The 19,447-nt window shown below is 37.1% G+C and overlaps 1 protein-coding gene across 3 annotated transcripts in view; it reads left to right on the forward strand.

Moving 5' to 3' along the window:
* The first annotated feature begins 735 nt into the window (after positions 1-735).
* Positions 736-19,447, forward strand: part of LOC149843978 (uncharacterized) — a 39,810-nt gene continuing 21,098 nt past the window's right edge. For all 3 annotated transcript variants that reach the window (XM_090000209.1, XM_090000210.1, XM_090000208.1), the window contains exons 1-13: positions 736-811; positions 1,809-2,381; positions 4,195-4,326; positions 4,513-4,584; positions 5,432-5,502; positions 5,613-5,712; positions 5,814-5,912; positions 6,272-6,398; positions 7,572-7,705; positions 7,801-7,860; positions 8,038-8,273; positions 18,041-18,470; positions 19,121-19,444. In XM_090000209.1, coding sequence (XP_089856335.1) covers positions 2,226-2,381; positions 4,195-4,326; positions 4,513-4,584; positions 5,432-5,502; positions 5,613-5,712; positions 5,814-5,912; positions 6,272-6,398; positions 7,572-7,705; positions 7,801-7,860; positions 8,038-8,273; positions 18,041-18,470; positions 19,121-19,444 — 1,941 coding nt within the window. In that variant the 5' untranslated portion in view covers positions 736-811; positions 1,809-2,225. The remainder of the gene's footprint in view (positions 812-1,808; positions 2,382-4,194; positions 4,327-4,512; positions 4,585-5,431; positions 5,503-5,612; positions 5,713-5,813; positions 5,913-6,271; positions 6,399-7,571; positions 7,706-7,800; positions 7,861-8,037; positions 8,274-18,040; positions 18,471-19,120; positions 19,445-19,447) is intronic.

The following is a 19,447-nucleotide window of genomic DNA, read 5'->3' on the forward strand; positions in this document are numbered from 1 at the left end:
TTATTTTTAGGGCACCTTTGCAAGTCTACGAAACACCTTATAAAGATAAAATAGACCGTTTGTCTTTTAGGTGGGAAAGTTCTTCCATAGATTTGCAAACACATGTGTGGCAGAATAACTTAAAAATATCATGCAATTTTCACATGTGAAAAGTCCTTTGTGAAAGCTCTCTCCAACCCTCACTGTAAGGAAATAGTTCTCAGCTGCTTGTTGCAACCTGCAAACATATTTATAGCGACGGAAGTTAAAGATGGCAAAAATAACGGTAGCCAAATTCTAGTGAGAATTGAAAATTTTGTTTTGTTTTTTCCATTTTTATTGACAAAATATTAGAAAAATATTTTAATTAATAATTTTTAAAATGAAAATAAAAATAAAGAATTAACCGATTTTTCGTAATATTTGCAAAATATCACCAGTCAATTTTAGAGGATTTATTTTCAAAACCTAACAAGAAATCAGTAAACCCTTTTACTAGAGGATTTAAAAGTTGAACCAAAGTCAAAAACCATTTGACATCCTTCCGTTTGCTTTCCCGGGAAAATGACGACTGGACCCACAGTTTCACTCGGGAAGCTCCCGGTTTTAGCTCTCTATCAGAGAGAGAGAGAGAGAGAGAGAGAGAGAGAGAGGTCCCTATCGGAAACCGCGTTCGTTTCCCCGAGAAATCGGTTTCCCGAGTATCTTGTGCTGGCCGGGAACGCGTATAAAGGGAAATGAAGGGTCGCCCCTCGTGCACTCGGCTGTCTGCGTTGCGGGAAAAGGAATTCCATCGCATTTGCCCGAACGGAGGAAAAAAGCACGGCCCTAGGTCGATTCCTATGCCCTAATGTTCCTTCTTCCTTTGCCATTTTTTTATTTCTGTTTTTTTTAGTGGAGGAAATTGGAGATTTTGAGAACGATTTGTTTGGAGTTTGGTGGTGGTGATTAGTATGATGTAAAGAAATATTTTCTTTTTCTTTTTTATTTGTTTTTTTGTTGGGATAAACGATTTAGAGGAGTATTCACGATTCGTGAAAGCGTAGTTTTGTTATTTTCCTCCTTTTTATTATTTTATTGATTTCTTCCTTTTTCTTTGTTGTTTGGTGGTGTTGCGTCGTGGAATGGACGCGACGAGGAATTGGAATTCTTTACTGTTGTTGGAATTTATTTAAACCCTGAGTTTTTTTAATTACTTAATTTATTGTGTTGAAGGTGTGTAGTGATTTTGATGGTATGCAGTTAATTTGAGAAGGAGATTTGTTTTTATCTTTAATCAGAGTAAAATTTGATTACTATTTCTGACTGAAGTGAATTCGTGAAAACTATGGTTCGTTTTATTTGAAGTTAAAATTATTTACTGTTTCTATGAATAATAATTTCAGTCCTCAAAACCCTAGCCTTTTCCCTTGTTTCCTTGCTTTTCTCAAGGACGGTGTTCGTTGGGTTTGTTGAATTTGAAGTAGATTTGTGTTGGTGTTCTGAGAAGTTTGGTGGTGTTGGTCAAGTATGATTGGCTTGAACAAGAGGGAGAATCCTTTGGTTTAGTGCCTTTTTCGTTTTTTCTTTTTCTTCTTTTGAAGTAAAATTTTATTACTATTGACTGAGTAAAATTATTGAATACTTGAAGCTCTCTCTCTCTCTCTCTCTCTTCTGGCTTCTTGATTTGACAAGTACTGACTAGGTAGTATTGGTTTTTCTGTTATCTGTCTTCTTTTCCTCTCTGTAAAAAAAAAATCTTTCCGAAAAGTAACTGGGGTTTATTAAATCCTACTTCGTTTCATTTTAGTTTTCTTTTTCTTGAAGTTGCTGTTTGGTGATGTTGTCAGAATCTGATTTATTGCTGGGGAAAGGCAAACGGTGGAGCTCAAAGTGTAATATGACTAAGAATATGCGCTTTGTGTGATATTGCATGTCCCTCTGATAAAAAGAATTCATACACGGTTCTCACATGTCCGTTTAGGTGGAGGAAGAACCCCTTGTTGTCCATACCTCACGTTAAATACGAACCAGAAACCCTCTTGTCTTCTCTCTTATCCCCCCCTTTTGTTTTTCCCTCACCCCTCTTCTTTTTTTTTCCTTCGAATTCCTGTCACCCATCTTTTTGGTTTCAAGAGCCTAAGGCTTGTGTTAGCATCTGGTGCTGATAGGTTGCTCCTTATTTGATGTTGGACCTGCTATGCTATCTGTATTGAGTAAAGAAAATCCAGACCTAGAATACCCATTTCTCTTAAGAGCCGGAACAGATGACGATGTCGATACCGAGAGAGCCAGAGAGAGTTATGACCCACAGAGGAGGATCGGTCCTGGGGAGGAAGACGATTTTAAAGAGTGATCATTTTCCTGGTTGCCAGAACCATCGGTTGAAGCCTCAGATAGAAGGGGCTCCTAATTACAGACAGGTGAGTGTGCTCTTCCTGTGGGTTTCTATTTTCTGAAGCCATTTTGTAGTAATACCATTCGTCTAAGGTTGAAGGAGTAATTGTAAATTGTAGTTTTTCATGTGGCTAGCCATGGAGAGGGTGAAGAATGTTGAGAATCAGACTTCGTTTCAGAATTGGGCTATTTATTATCTCAATTTTTTTATTTTTTTTGTTGGATTCATTTGGGGGGGGGGTTGCGGGTTTTCTCTCTCTCTCTCTCTGTGTGTGTGTGTGTGTGTGTGTGTGTGTGTGTGTGTGTCACAGAGAGAGAGAGAGAGAGAGAGAGAGAGAGAGAGAGAGAGAGAGAGAGAGAGAGAGAGAGAGAGAGAGAGATTCCCTGTATTACCGAAGAATGAATACACAAACTATAGAACTTGGAGAGAGAGAGAGAGAGAGAGAGAGAGAGAGAGAGAGAGAGAGAGAGAGAGAGAGAGAGAGAGAGAGAGAGAGAGAGAGAGATTCCCTGTATTACCGAAGAATGAATACACAAACTATAGAACTTGGGTTTGCTCATGAAGGTGCTTATTCCTCATCAGTAAGACTGATGCCAGATGTGTTTCAATTGGTCCACACGTGGCCCTCTTGAATAAATTGCCATCAAATTTTAACTTTGACTTGTCAGTTCACTGATTTTTTTTTCCAGTTCTTAGGTTGTTCCTAAATTTGTTTATTTTGCTGAACTTTTCCAATTAAATGCAAGAAAAAATAAATCTACGGGAGTCCAAAAGATTACCAGAAAGATGAATCAAAACTCTTTAATAGAAGGCATCGGGATCTAGTGTTTGATGTTCATTTTATAAGTTGTATTTTGCAGTCTGACGTAAGAAGGAAGCATAGAGTGGACATAATATTTTTACCTATATTGAATTGATTTTGGATTTAACATCAGGTCTTATGGAAATTATTAGACTATTCTTAGTTTTGAAAATTGTGCACAAGGATGGGTTTGCTTATGTGAATGTGAGCTCCAAGATTGGCGACTCCTCAAGCATATAATAATGCTTCAAGTGATGAGTTTAGTAGAAAGAGTAGTTCAGAAGTCTTGTTTGCCACAGTTTTTTACTAATATGGAAGAAGATCAAGTTTTTGAGGGACAATGTCTCATAAGTAGATAGGTATATATTGTCCTGAGCTATGTCACATAGGTGTGGGTGCGGCACTTTAAAAGAACTTGGGTGCGGGGGTGCGGGGAGTATATATATATATATATATATATATATATATATATATATATATATATATGGACTTGATTAGGGTTAACTGAATCTACTTTTGGATAGAAATGGACCTCAGTGTGGTTGACTTCACCTAACACAAAGGAAGCTGTGTCTAAGTGTTGCACCCGCTTGGGCGCGGGTGCGGTGCCCTGTTAGAAGAGTCCATGTCACATAGATCCTGAGCATTATTTGCCACGAGGTGGAATACAGTTATGAAGCTTTGGAGTGTGCAACTGATGTTTTGCTTTATCATATACTGCTCTGGTCTGTTGGTTGAATTCACCAGTATGGTATTATAGCGTCACATTCTTGATCTGACCTGGACAGCTAGAAAAGCTGATGAAGAACAAGAGGTAGTATCCACTTATAGTCAAGCACATTATGAATACATAAATATTTTGCCCAGATGGGCCTAACCTTTGAGTCCATGTCTTTGCATATGTTAATGTTGGTGAGTAATATCACATTTGCTTTGTGACTTAAGCATGTCTTCCCAATATTGCAACCTGTTGGCTTGTCTATATTTCTTCAATTGCTTCCTTGTCTAAGTTTAGATTTTTGTTGATGTCTTACAGGCTGGCTCTTTGCATGTTCATGGTGTTGCAATACCCACTACAGATGGAATCCGAAATGTGCTTGATTATATTGGAGCCCAGAAGAATGGGAAACAAAAGCAGGTTCTTTGGATAAGTCTTCGGGAGGAGCCTGTAAGTTCTGTTGCTTGTTTAAATGTGGTTTTCTTCCTTTGTAGTTGAGGCTTTCTTTCAATGACTTTTCGTCTAGTTGTATATGACTTCCTATTTACTTTTCCTCTTTTTGATTTGAATTAATTGATAGGTTTTATACTGAATAAAATGTAATGCAGTTTTTGTTTGTGCTTTGCTGCTGAATAGGTCGTGTACATTAATGGCCGCCCATTTGTTTTGCGGGATGTGGAACAGCCTTTCTCCAATTTGGAGTATACGGTGTGTTTTTACTACTGTTAGGACTTTCCATGGCTCTTTGATATGCTACAAGTAGTGGATGTGTCGAAATAGTTTTTGGATTCAGTATTTTAAGATGTATCTTTTAATTGAAAATTCAATGAAAGTTACTAGAAGGGATCATAATGAATTAGGTGAGCTTGCCCTTGAAATATGATACTCTTGTGATCTGTTTTTTCTTCTTGATTTGTAACTGTTCATGGGAGATAAAGGTGGAGACAGCTACTGATGTGTTTCCCTAATGATACTGCATCAACGAAAGAAAATGGGTGCTTCAGGATTCTGTCAAACTCTCTCATACTATTTTGCCTAAGATAGTCACTCTGCATGTTTGGTTTATTAGCATTAGGCTGTAGATTAATTTGCTCGTTTTGGAATGTGGTTTGCTGAATTTCTCCAACTGTTTTTTTAGTAGTATAGTTTAAGTTAGAGCTGCCAAAAAGTGGTCGGCATTTGGTTTAGTTAATGAGTATGTTTATCTATTTATATGGCTTTATAATTTTCTTAAGCAAAACTGTTGTGTGACCAGTGATCACTTTGTTGTATTTGAAAATGAAGCCCCTCAAATTGTTCTGTCATATGTAAGGTCGATTGCATTTTTTTCCTTTTTTTTCATTTCTTTTGTTGATTTCGAGAATGCCAGTTTATGCACAATATTCCACTGCATTAACAACTTGATATTTAAATTATTCATGGTGTCCCTATTACTGTTGTTTGCTTGAGCATGTTTCTTGTTCTACTTCCTATTTCTTTGTTTCCAGAATATGCTGAACAATTGTCTCTTCCTTAAATTGGTTTAGCCTGAAACTTATCTGCTATTTTAAAATAGGGAATCAACAGAGCAAGGGTTGAGCAAATGGAAGCTCGACTGAAAGAAGACATAAATCTGGAAGCAGCAAGGTGTTGATAAGAGTTCTATGTAGTTGCACGCATTAAACACCTGTTTGTTTCATATATCATATTACTTTCTTTCTATAAGATGAATTGCTTATATGTAATTTAATTAGCAGATATGAAAATAAGATCCTTGTGACTGATGAACTGCCCGATGGCCAGATGGTAGACCAGTGGGAGCCAGTCACTCAAGATTCTATCAAGACTCCTTTGGAGGTTTGATTCCTGTTGTGCTCTCAATTTCTTATCGCCATGTATCCAAGACATGTTTTCAGATGTGTTGATTTGTTATGGATATTGCCTTTGCTCATTATTAGATTTATGAGGAGCTTCAAGCAGAAGGATACCTTGTTGATTACGAGCGTGTTCCTATTACAGATGAGAAGTCCCCTAAGGAACGAGATTTTGACATTTTGGTTGGTCATTTCATCCGAACTAATATTATTTTACAAATCTGTAGTTCCATCAGTTTGTTCTTATTTGATTTTGCTCCAGGGGCTGCACAAGCCTGATAAGGTTTAAGTTTTGGTTGGCGTGCATGCCTGAGTTGTTAGCAGATTTTTTATTTTTATATGACTTGGTGTTTGTCTTGGATGGCAGTCATTGTCTGTCCCATGATGACCCACATTCTAGCCTATTGAATTTTATATCTGAATTCCTTAATTGATGTCCATCATATTGTGCACACACACAGAGTCTTCATTTATATGCAAGTATATCCATTAGAATCAAGTTAAAACATATCAAGTTAAAACATCCTCTTATGATACTCCAGGTACATAGAATCTTACAAGAAGATATAACTACAGAAATAGTTTTTAACTGTCAAATGGGACGTGGAAGGACTACAACTGGGATGGTGATTGCTAATTTGGTTTATCTTAAAAGAATTGGGGCCTCAGGTACTGATTGTATTTTTTCTTATGGAATTTATTTCTTTAAGGAGTTGCAAAGTTTTTTTTGCACATTGAATATAGTTAAGTCGCTTAATTTGCAATCTATTAATTTTTTTTCTGCTGGTAGTATTGGCAACTGGAATAACAATATGTATGAAGTGATTTTGGTGTGATGTTAGGCTCATTGACTTGAAAGTTCAAACATAGAATATTGGAGATGTGTGAGAACATATAGATGGTCTAAATCATGGTTATCAAAAGCTTCTATTTGTTCAGAAGCTTGCTTCCTTGAATGACACTCCAGTCTCCAGAAGCTGGAAGCTAGGCACTTCTGAGGTTTAGATCTGACATCATGGGAAGCACAAAGATGGGAATTGCACTTTCACCTAAAGGCAACATGTTTCCAGAATTAAGTTGTTATTTGGATCTGTGGTAAATGGCGGCGTATCTTCTGTGAATGATAACAGAATGTGCTGATTTTAGTGAAACTTAAAAGTCTTTTAGGTAATTCATTTAAAGGAATACGTAGAACTGTTCAAAAGTTTCCTCATTATAAGAACATGTACATCATCACACATTTGTGTACAACTGAGATTTGTTATTTGCTGCTTGCTTAGCTATTATCATATTAGCACACAGTGTTTTTTGCTTGAATTAATCATATGATAGAGTAATTTTATCATTTTATATGTAAGCAAAAAGAAAATTCTTTAGATTTGATTGGCACTATGGTAATTTATAATTTATGTTTTTAAAGATGAATTTAGTTAATCTTGGATGTAATGATAGTATCATATAGTTTGACAGTTTTAACTTTTAAAGTTTGACTTTGAATTTCTAAATATTTGAATTGCTTCTCAAATGCTTCTTAATCATGTCATGTTGCCTGCTTCACATGAACCTGAAAAACATTCACTTTTTGTTTTCATTTCCCACATTGTTCCTCAATTCTGCTTCTTTCTCTGACAACCATGGTTGAAATGACTGTTAGATTAAAATGGAATTACATGTTATTTTGGAAAATGGAGACAGTATCACTGAATTAATGTGTTCTTGAACTTGTTATCATTGGAGACAGGAAGCAAAGATTGATCTTTCAAATTCACCTCTTGTTATTATGATTGTTGACTGAGATCAGCCTTTGCCGTTGATAATTCTATTCATGTGTTTGGAAAATAGGTGTTTCTAGGTCCAATTCAATTGGGAAAGTTCTAGATACGGTCCCTCATGTAACTGATGATATCCCCAATTTTGAGGAAGCAATGATCAGAGGTGAATATGCTGTTATACGAAGTCTAATTCGTGTTCTGGAGGTACCTTAAAGTTTTTTGACAATATTAAATTTTTTTCATCATTTTCTGTGCTATTTGATCTTACATATTTCTATTTTATTCTGACAAGCTTTCAGGGTGGAATAGAATGTAAAAGACAAATTGATAAAGTTATCGACAATTGTGCCTCTATGCAGGTACTTTTCTATTGTAGAACCTCTATTTGTATTTTACATCATTTCTTCAATAATTTGCAAAGGGGAAGAAGTTATCTTTGGTTATATATTCTTATTCTTGCTGTTAAAAATTTCTGCTTACTTGGAAGTTGATCTTGTGTCAGTTTTCTAATTCCTTTTTTCCACTGAAATCAACAGAACTTACGGGAAGCTATTTCTACTTATCGCAATAGCATTCTTCGTCAACGAGACGAGATGAAGAGGGAGGCAGCACTTTCTTTTTTTGTGGAGTACTTGGAGCGCTATTACTTCCTCATCTGCTTTGCTGTGTATATTCATACAGAGAGATCAGCACTTCATCCCAATGGATCCAGTCAGAACAATTTTGCTGACTGGATGAGGGCACGACCTGAACTCTATAGCATACTGCGCAGGTGCCATACTTGTGAAGTTCCTGTCATAATTCTTTGAGACTTGTAGCCTTTATTTGTGTAATTGTTAAGGTGTGATTGCTATACATGGAAGAATTAATTGTTTTTACGTGCCGTTGTCATGTGTGGTGATAGTAACTTCTACTTGAATGCCATTAGTTCATTTTGGTTAGTGTCTTGAAAGCATTACAAACTACACAATATATTAGGGAGGAAACTAGCATGTTGGGTAGAAAACTGTATCATGGTGTAGGTTATTCTATGATTAGTTACAGTATTTCATGGTATTTTCACAAAGAAAAATCACCACTAACGATTATGCATTATTAATATTTAAGGTCATTTGATTGGCGAGCCACCATCTCTTGTCCAACAACAACCACTGTCGACTCTCTCTCTCTCTCTCTCTCTTTCTCTTTCTCTCTCTCTCTCTCTCTTTTATACTTGGCCACCTACTTCAGTAGAAAGGCGATCCTGGTCTGTTTTTTCCAATGGTTTTTACTACAATCAGCTGCCACAGTCAGCAACCCTGAATTGTACCATCTTGAATTTGGGCTGTTTACTTTGTGGTTCTTGATTTGTTTGGGGTGGTTTGGGATAGATTTTCTGGGGTTATTTTGAATTTTTTTACTGATATTCATACACTACTACATAATTGATGGATTGCTTCAAGTTTTTGGTTTAATTGGTTGAGGCATTGAGGCTTGTCTAGAATGGTGCCCCGTCTCTTTTTCTGTCTTATTTTTCAGGGTTTGGTGTATTTGGTGTGTGTGTTTTCAGTGGATTTGTCTCTTGTGCATATGTAAAAGGAATACTTAGTATAGAATATCCATATTGGTGTTTTATAGTTCTAATCAAACATGAATCAAATGTCACTATGTTTTTACCATGCACCAGAAATGGTGGGAAGTCATGGAAAGAAATTCTCTAAGAACAAATCGTCTCATGACAACTTTCTCTAAGGGGGAAAGATACGCTGAGGAATCAAGTCTCCTTGCAGAATTTGGCAGTTCACCAGCAACTTCTCTGCATCATATACTAAGTGCAAGAAGTTTGCATGACATAAAATAATGTAGCAAGAAATAATACCCACGTATGTAAAGGGGTTGTTGATAGTGTGCAGGGAGAATAATAGCAGCCTGATAGTACTGTGCTTAATTTTGGGGGTATTTATGTTATCTCACGTATGTTGAAGGTTGGCTGTTTATTCTTCCCATCATGGGAAGTTTTGTAACTTTAAGTGTTTTATTCTGTATAAGTAGTTGGGTGCTCTAATTATTGCACAAGTCCTCGCATTTTCTTTGCCCGTCATTTTTCTCCGTTTCTTATGTTTCACCTTACCTTGTCCATGGAAGTTACAATGGCATCATTGTCATTGTATTGGTTTCAAAAAGGAAAAAGAGTTTTAGTGCACAACAAAGGTTCTTCTTCTTGCAAGGTACATAAATAAGAGAGGGCACATGGGCTTCTGTTCAATTTAGATGACAGAGTTGAAAGAGTAGAAACATTAGTTTTTCCTGTTCTGTGCAAGTCTAAACTAATCCAGCGGAAAAAGTTTCTAGGTTGGGTCCTCTACTTGTTTCCAAATTCTGTTCAACATTTTTTTCAGAGAATGCCTTTTTGGAGAAACTTCTGTGGAGAAACTAGTACTGTCCCTTGTATGTGAGTGACTACCAGTCCTCGTCTGGCCTGCACAGGCCATCACCACCATTAGGGATGTAAACGGGTCGGACTCAGGTTGGATCTAGGCTTTACAAAATCCAACCTAATTTGATCTGACCTAACTGGATTCGGATAAAACCAAATCTGGATCCGACTAGCGTAGGATCCGATATTTACACATAATGGGTCAGATTCTATTCAGATTTGGATTTTAGTCAGACTCAGACTCAGATTTGGATGCAAGACTCAATACCAAGTCTGAATCCGATTATTATTCGGATCTGGATTTGGCTACCAAATTCGGCTATCCGGATTCGGGTTCCAGTCGGATGTCAATGAAGAGATTAAGGTGAGTGAGTCGCCACCACTGGGGAGAGTTTCTGTCAAAAATCTTTGTGGCTGGGGTATAAGAGTGGGAAGAAGCTCTGCAGTTCCTGTTGTGCTTGAAGCCTAGTGTCTCCCACCTGCACATACACAAAAATATGAGTGGGTAAAACATAAAAAAATTAAAGGAAAGGAGAAAAGGTTCCGGACTGAAAACTTCTGTTACAGGAAAGAAAACAAAGAATGGTGTCAGGCATTCATTTTCCATATGCAACATCAGGACTTCATTCAGGACCCATTTGTTTTCCAGAAACAGGGTGAACAAAAAGGGGGTTTCCATCTTTTCCCCTCTTATTGCGAGCTGATGAGAGAAGGGTATGATTCAAACCTTTTACCGTTGTGTCATCAAAGGGAGCTGATGGCAAGCTACTCTGTTCTTGGAGTCTTTGGAGCCTGCATTTGGGGCTTGTTGCTTGAGTTATCTTGAGTCTACTAGATCCAGCCTAGTCTTAAGGTTTTTGGGTTTCGTTCCTGCCTAGGAAATTATGCCTTCAGAGAAAAAAGAGAGGAGCAGATGTGAGCAGCCAACAAAGAGGACGACCCACTGTGTTAGGGTTCACGTCCTTGATATAAGAATGCCCTTGGCAAGACAAAAGAACGGGTATGTTTATGTCACATGGGTGCGGGTACGGGTACAGGTGCGGAGCAATTTCAAAAATTTTGGACACGGGGACACGGCTATATATATATAACAATAATAAAATTGTAAATTTTAAAGCAAAAATAAAAAAGTAATTCTATTGAAGTAACAACACAAACTTACCAAAATAATTGGACAAAAATAGACTCGGTCAAAGTTATCCGAGTCCAAAATGTGGACAGACTCGGTTCCGGTGCGTTGACCGAGTCCGACACTTAGTTGACCGTGTCCGCCCCGTGTCCGAAGCCACACCCGTGTCGGGGCGTGTCGACGCGGGTGCATCGACCTTTTAGCCGAGTCTGTGTGACTTAGGGGTATGTCCTATCTAACTTGAATGACTAAATTACCCTTTACAGCTGTTAAGACATATGTAATAATATTTAATAATACATCTATATATATATAAATATAGATGTATTTACCATAATACCCGATAAGGGTATTATGGTCTTTTCACAAGTACCCAATAGGGGTACTTGTTTTATTTCTTTTATTTTGCTGTTTTTATTTTTTGTTTTTTATTTTTTAAAATGTATTTTGGGATACCGAAAAGGGGCACCACAATGGAGTCGTTGGGACCCCCAACGGTCACAATTGTGACCGTTGGGGGCTCCCAACGACTCTATTGGGAGCCCCCTTTGGTCTCCCTTCTCTTATAAATAGGGGGAACCCCCCTTGTATTATGCATGGCTCTTAGAGAGCTCCTCTTCAATAAAAGAAATATTCTTTTATGTGTGTAGCCTTATTTTAAGGCCCTTCGTATATCCCTTGGTGGATTTTCTCTCTTGTGCTTGTTTCATTTGTCCGTGTTGGACATTGTGAATGCTTTGGCATTCTTGAATTCTTCCGCATACTTCATTACATGGTATCAGAGCCATACGATCTTCTAAGGTAAAATCGTGTCTCTCTCTACTTCCTTTCTTTCTCACATCTTCATTTTGTAGCAATGGAAGTCAAGATCGATCTATCATTCAAACTCAATGGGTAAAATTACATGATGTGGGCATCCAGAATGGATAATAATCTCAAAGGCAAGAAGCTTTGGGGTTATGTAATGAGAACCGTTCCGGAACCCCAACTTAAGCTCACAAAGATGGAAGGAGATCAAGAGAAAGCACTTGAAGGCGATGCTCGTCTCAAGGCCATTGAAGATTATAATCACCAAATGGAAGATTGGGAGAGCAACCATGCAAAAATCCTAGCATGGTTTATGAATAATGTCGAACTCAAGGTATGTGCAAATATTGCAAAATTCCGCCGGGCAAATGAAGCTTGGTTTTTTATGAAGGGTATGTTTACCCAAAAGGATCTTGCAAGAGCTTATTTTTTGCAAGAAAAAGTAAGAACCACAAAACAAGGTGACATGAGCATACAAGATTATTATAGTGCTCTAAATCCTTTGTGGGATGAATTGGCTCTTTTAGAGCCTAAATGGGTGGCTATGGAGGATGTGGTACTAAGACAAAAACAAATGGAACAAGATAGATTGTTTCAATTTTTATTTGGGCTTCGTCCCGAATTTGAACATACAAACCACATTTCCTCCCTTAGAAGAGGCTATTGCCGAGATTACTCAAGAAGAGACTAGGCATAGCATGGGTAAAAGCATAGAGGAAGTTCTTGCCGTATCTAAACCCGACAATCATGTTAAAACATACAAACCACCTCATTTTGGTAAGCAAGGGAGTGGAGGAAGAAAAATGATTATATGTCATCATTGTTATGAGCCGGGACATATTAAACCCGTTTGCCCAAAGCTAAATGGGGCATTCAAGCCAAAGGTGGCTTCCGTTGAAGAATCATCCACCAAAGAAGATGACCGCAAGAACGGGGATCTCAAAGATACTTTTGGACAAATCTCCTTGGCTCTCCAACAAATTCTAAAGGTTACTTCTTCCACCTCCGGTGCCGTCATAGCCTCATCATCACCTCCCGGTACGTACTCTTGGATTTTAGATTCCGGAGCCTCTTTTCACATGACTCCTCATGAAAATGCATTAACCAATGTGCACACCAATTCAAAAATATCTTGTGTCTCTACGGCCGATGGAACTTTTCTCAAAATAAATGGTATTGGAACTCTTGATTCTAAAAATGTTCAAAATTTTCTTGTTCCAAAAGTTAGAATAGTTCCTAAATTAATTCTTAACCTCTTTTCCGTTTCTCAAATAGCCGACCATGGATGTAAAATATCTTTCTCATCCCAAGGGTGCTTTGTGCAGGATCTCCGGTCCGGGAAGTGGATTGGGCAAGGCCATAGGAAGGGAGACCTTTATTTTATGGATAACTTAATACTTCCAAATACCTCATTTTGTACTTATCTCCAAGACAAAAATATTGAAACTTGGCATAAAAGGTTTGGACATCCAAGTTACTCCAAAATGTATCTTTTTCCTTTTGGAAACAAGTTTTGTAATGAAAAAGATATCAATTGCAAAGATTGCATTTTTGGAAAAATGAAGTCTACTCCTTTTCCTATTAGAACTTTTGTGACAACAAGACCTTTTGAATTGTTGCATTCCGATGTATGGGGACCATCTCCGGTTCTATCCAAAGGTGGTTATTCGTGTTATGTTACTTTTATTGATGATTATACTAGATATGTATGAATTTATTTTCTTAACTTTAAATCGGAAGTTTTTAACTTCTTCAAAGAATTTCATGCAAAAGTTCAAAATCAATTTCAAAGTCAAATATTCATTCTTAAATCTGATTTGGGTGGAGAGTAATTGTCAAATGATTTTCAATCATATCTAAAACAACATGGCATTTATCATCAAAAATCTTGCCTAAGAACTCCTCAACAAAACGGTCTAGTGGAAAGAAAACATAGACATATTTTAGAAACCACTAGATCCTTACTCATTTCTAAAAATATTCCTAAGAGTTTTTGGGCCGAAGCCGTGTTAACCTCCACCTATTTAATCAATAGGATGCCATCTTCAAAATTGAACAATATCTCTCCTTATGAAAAACTTTTCAATATGACACCCGACTACAATCGTCTTCGTATTTTTGGGTGTAAATGCTTTGTTCTTTTACATAAAAGAGATAAATTATCACCTAAAGCAATAGAATGCGTATTTTTAGGATATGGTGAAAATCAAAAGGGCTATAAATGCTTTGACTATAAGAACAATAAATTATTTGTCTCCAAAGATGTGACCTTTTTAGAAGATGAAAATGGATTTGAAATTTTGGAAAAATCAAATGAAATTGATTATATGTTTATCAATGATCTTTTAGAAGACTCAAATGATGACCTTTTGAGTCATCCGGAATTTTTAGAAAATACTCATGATAATGGTGTATCACCAACTAATGGTGACAATCTCCAAGTATACACTCGACGTGAGGAAACACAACCTATTAGTGCTTTAGAAAAATTCTTGCGGCTTAATGAACCCCTAGAAGAAACCTCCCTTAGGCGTTCTTCTAGAGAATCAATTCCACCTAATAGGTTTGTCTCATATGAAACTCTCTCACCTAAATATAGAGCTTGTCTAATTGCCTTGCATTCTTACTATGAACCTTCCCACTATAATCAAGCAAAAAATATTCCTCATTGGGTTGAAGCAATGAAAGATGAACTAGATGCTTTAAATAAGGCTAAAACTTGGGAAATAGTTCACCTTCCTCCAAATAAAAAAGATATAGGATGTCGATGGGTCTACAAAGTCAAAACAAAAAGTGATGGTTCCCTAAAACGTTATAAAGCTAGATTTGTTGCTAAGGGATATTCACAAGAATATGACATCGATTATGAGGAGACTTTTGCCCCCGTGGCTCGCATGACAAGCGTTAAAACTCTAATAACGGTAGCATCATCTAAGAAATGGCCTATATTTCAATTAGATGTTAAAAATGCCTTTCTTAATGGTCAGTTGAATGAAGAAGTTTATATGGACCTTCCGCCGGGAATTAATGTTAACCAAGGTCAAACTCTTCGGTTATTAAAAACTTTATATGGTCTTAAACAAGCCCCTAAGGCTTGGCATGATAGATTTAGTGCTATTATGTTAAAATTGGGATTTCGTTCATGTTATACTGACACTGCTCTTTTTGTTAAACGTGCAGGTAATAGTATCATCATCCTTCTGCTTTATGTTGATGATATGATCATCACTAGCAATGATGAAAGTGATTTTCTTAATGTTAAAAATATGTTAAAACATAACTTTGATATGTCTGATCTGGGTTTTCTCAGGTACTTTCTTGGTATAGAAGTAGCATACTCTCCTCGAGGGTATATATTATCACAGATGAAGCTTGCTGCAGACTTATGTTCCAAATCTGGGATTTCAAATGACAAAAAGGTGGAGACTCCCGAGGTTATCAATGCTAAACTTCGACTGGAGGATGGAGTTCTGCTGGATGATCCTACGCCCTATAGGCAACTCATTGGCTCCCTCACTTATCTGACTATCACCAGGCCAGATATTGCTCATGCTGTGCACTCTGCAAGCCAATTTCAGCATGCTCCTACATCTGTGCATATGAGTGCTGTGCTCCGGATCATTCGATACATCAAAAATACTTTGACTAAAGGGCTATTCCTATCCTCACTCTCTTCCTTAGACTTACTGGCTTATATTGATGCTGACTGGGGAGGAAACCTAAATGATCGAATCTCAACTACTGGCTTTTGTGTTTTCCTAGGAGATTCGCTAATTGTTTGGAGGTGCAAGAAACAACAGAAAGTCTCATTGTCTTCTACTGAAGCAGAATACAGGGCTATGACAACTACTACAATGGAGCTTGTGTGGCTTCGAAGTCTTCTTCAAGATATGAGAGTCGAAATTACCGGTGCTTCGAAGCTTTGTTGCGACAACAAAAGTGCCATCTACATTGCAAGCAACCACACCTTTCATGAGAGGACTAAGCATATTGAAATGGACTGTCACTATGTACGTGATGAATATCTTCGTGGGACAGTTACACTGCCATATGTCACTTCAGAATATCAACTTGCAGATTTCTTTACCAAAGCCATGCCTGCTCCTCGCTTCTTGTTCCTTCTTGGCAAACTTTCGGTCATTTCCCCGTAAAGTTTGAGGGGGGGTGTTAAGACATATGTAATAATATGTAATAATATATATATATATATAAATATAGATGTATTTACCATAATACCGGATAGGGGTATTATGGTCTTTTCACAAGTACCCAATAGGGGTACTTGTTTTTTTTCTTTTATTTTGCTGTTTTTATTTTTTGTTTTTTATTTTTTAAAATGTATTTTGGGATACCGAAAAGGGGCCCTACAATGGAGTCGTTGGGGCCCCCAACGGTCACAATTGTGACCATTGGGGGCTCCCAACGACTCTATTGGGAGCCCCCTTTGGTCTCCCTTCTCTTATAAATAAGGGGAACCCCCCTTGTATTATGCATGGCTCTTAGAGAGCTCCTCTTCAATAAAAGAAATATTCTTTTATGTGTGTAGCCTTATTTTAAGGCCCTTCGTATATCCCTTGGTTGATTTTCTCTCTTGTGCTTGTTTCATTTGTCCGTGTTGGACATTGTGAATGCTTTGGCATTCTTGAATTCTTCCGCATACTTCATTACATACAGCATGGTTATTCTTAACACCTAGTTGTTTGAGCCACTTGAATTTTTGCAACCAACAGCTTAGATTCACTAGTGTCATCTTGTGTCTCTTGTATCATTAAACTGATCACTGTTCGAGCTTTAAAGAATCTACGAGGGTTCCAAATCGAATTACAGGTAACACTTAGGGAGTAAGTCAAACTTGATGTATTTTTTGGAATTCCTGAAGAAAGACTTTTCTTTTTACCGTGTAAAAAGAAAAAATGAGCGTCTTTGCATTACACCTAAAATCATGCAATTGTCCTAATTTGGAAAATTTTAAATGATATCATAACCACAAAGATCGTTATGTCATTTTAAGAATTCTTATATGGCAAATGAATTTGCACCAATTGATCGAATTTACTATAATAATAATTATTATTATTATATCCTTATTATTAACAATTGGCTTGGTACTTGGACTTTGGCTCCATAATTCTGCTACCTTTTTCTATTTTTTTTTTATCAATGACAGGTCATTGATTCTTACCTTTCCCATTTTGTTCTTTTTTCAAATCAAGTTTTCATTCTCCTTTTGATTGGCTCTTAAATATTGTTTAAGAAAACTGATGACAAGTAGCACTTCTATGGAACCAAAGTCCAGATGCCAGCCAATCTTACAAAATCCCAAGCGACTTAGCCTTTGCTAAGCCAAGCAGTTGAAATGTATGCTTCAAGGTCCACTTGAAGAAGTGAAGGTGGCCATGTTAGCATTTTTTCCTGAAATGTCCAGTGCACTTGACAGTAATCACCATCTCCACAATTTAGTAATTTAATCTATTTTTTTCCTGGATCTTTGTCCAAGGTGCAATGAGTGTACTCTTTTAAGTATACCTCTCCTCACCAGTATACCACTGATTCATACTTCACACATTCACATTTTTGGAAGAAGTCTCATTTCACAACTTTGCAGAAATTAATTTATTTATTTGCAAGATGAAAGCCCTCCTTTTGGAATCCTCTTCTAAATTATCTATGCTAAGGGGTTCAAATGTCTCTAAAAAGCAAGCAAAATCCTAGTCTGCAGGATAGGGGCTTGAGGTATGACTTTGTGGGTGTCTTGTCCACTAGTGGTTCGAGAAGAACCTAGTAACATGTACCAGTGGAAAATCTATCAACTTTTATTTCTTTTTCCAAACAGTGAAGGCTGGTTCTACACGAGAAAACTTCAATGAGCTTGATTAACACCAACCTTTCTAACATATCCGGATAAAATCTTCGGCAGGAAATGTGTTGTCAGTGGGTTATTTATTAAGGTAACTGATTGGTAACAGTGCATATACAATATAAAGATGATAAAAAAGTTAAATAGATGTTATTTTCTTCTAAGATATTGTTGCTATCATATCAAAAGTCCTGCTTAGTTTTCATCGTACTTTCTTCTAAGATATTGTTACTATAGTATAAAAAAATCTTGCTTAGTTTGCATCATACACAACTTGTTATTGATTATTTTCTGACAAGTGCTGTAGATATTTGATTTATGCTGTTTTAGATTGCTAAGGAGAGATCCGATGGGTGCTCTTGGCTATGCAACTTCGAAACCATCTTTGATGAAAATTACATCATCAGCTGATGAACATCCATGTGACATGGGAGTGGTTGCGGCTATGCGAAAAGGAGAAGTACTTGGAAGGCAAACTGTTCTGAAAAGTGATCATTGTCCTGGCTGTCAGAATCTCACTTTGCCTGAGAGAGTTGAAGGTGCTCCAAATTTCAGGGAAATTCCAGGATTTCCAGTTTATGGTGTTGCCAATCCAACTGTTGATGGTATCAGGGCTGTCATTCAGAGGATAGGAAGTAGAAAAGGAAATTGCCCCCTTTTGTGGCACAATATGAGAGAGGAGCCTGTTGTCTATATCAATGGTAAACCTTTTGTACTTCGTGAGGTTGAAAGGCCATACAAAAATATGCTGGAATACACGGTATGGCATCTATAATCATATTTGAGTTGATCTTGTTGCAAAGTTGTGCCAATTTTATATTTTTTTAGTTGGATTGTATTTTTGCTATCTGGAAATTTGAGATTCTTCTGGCAATTGTTTGATCCAATGTTGTCAGTATTGGTATCGGCCCTGAATCGTTGGGCCACCGATTCAGCTGTATCGGCCAATACCGATACTCAACTGAATCTTTCTTTATCGGCTCAAAAATAATAAAAAATCATTACGTGTCGATCATAACGTGACACATGTTAAAACCATTAAAATAATATTACAAAAAATCTTTTTTGGTATTTTTTTACATTTATTAAAAAATAGACTCTTCAGGCCTGCAGCATATCGAAACTCTGCCGATACGATGCATATCGGCCCATACAGGCTGATACGCACCGATACTGATAACATCGGTTTGATCCCATCTAAACAGGTGGCAGTTGCCATGATAGGTGTAAGAATGTTTTTCTTTTAAGCATTTATTTCATCAATTAGCTGTTGGATGTGGGTAATTTCTTTATCTTCCGTATCTTTTGTGTCATAATGAGTTTGTCTGCTATCAGAATTGATTAGTGCTTGCTACTCCATTAACATTTCTGGTCGTTGAATTGATATTATCAATGGTCATTGTATTTCAGGGTATAGATTGTGAGAGAGTTGAAAGGATGGAGGCTCGGTTAAAAGAAGACATTTTAAGGGAAGCAGAGTTATATGGAGGTGCTATAATGGTGATTCATGAAACAGATGATGGTCGAATATTTGATTTGTGGGAACATGTATGTTCTGAAGTTGTCCAAACCCCTCTTGAGGTTTACAAAAGTTTGGAAGCTGAGGGTCTTCCAATTAAATATGCAAGAGTTCCAATAACTGATGGGAAACCTCCCAAGAGTTCTGACTTTGATACACTGGCGAAAAACATAGCGTCTGCTTCAAAAGATACTGCATTTGTTTTCAATTGCCAGGTA

Source organism: Nuphar pumila, chromosome 3 (assembly GCF_984573655.1).
Source record: "Nuphar pumila chromosome 3, dmNupPumi1.hap1.1, whole genome shotgun sequence".
Classification (NCBI taxonomy): Eukaryota; Viridiplantae; Streptophyta; class Magnoliopsida; order Nymphaeales; family Nymphaeaceae; genus Nuphar; species Nuphar pumila.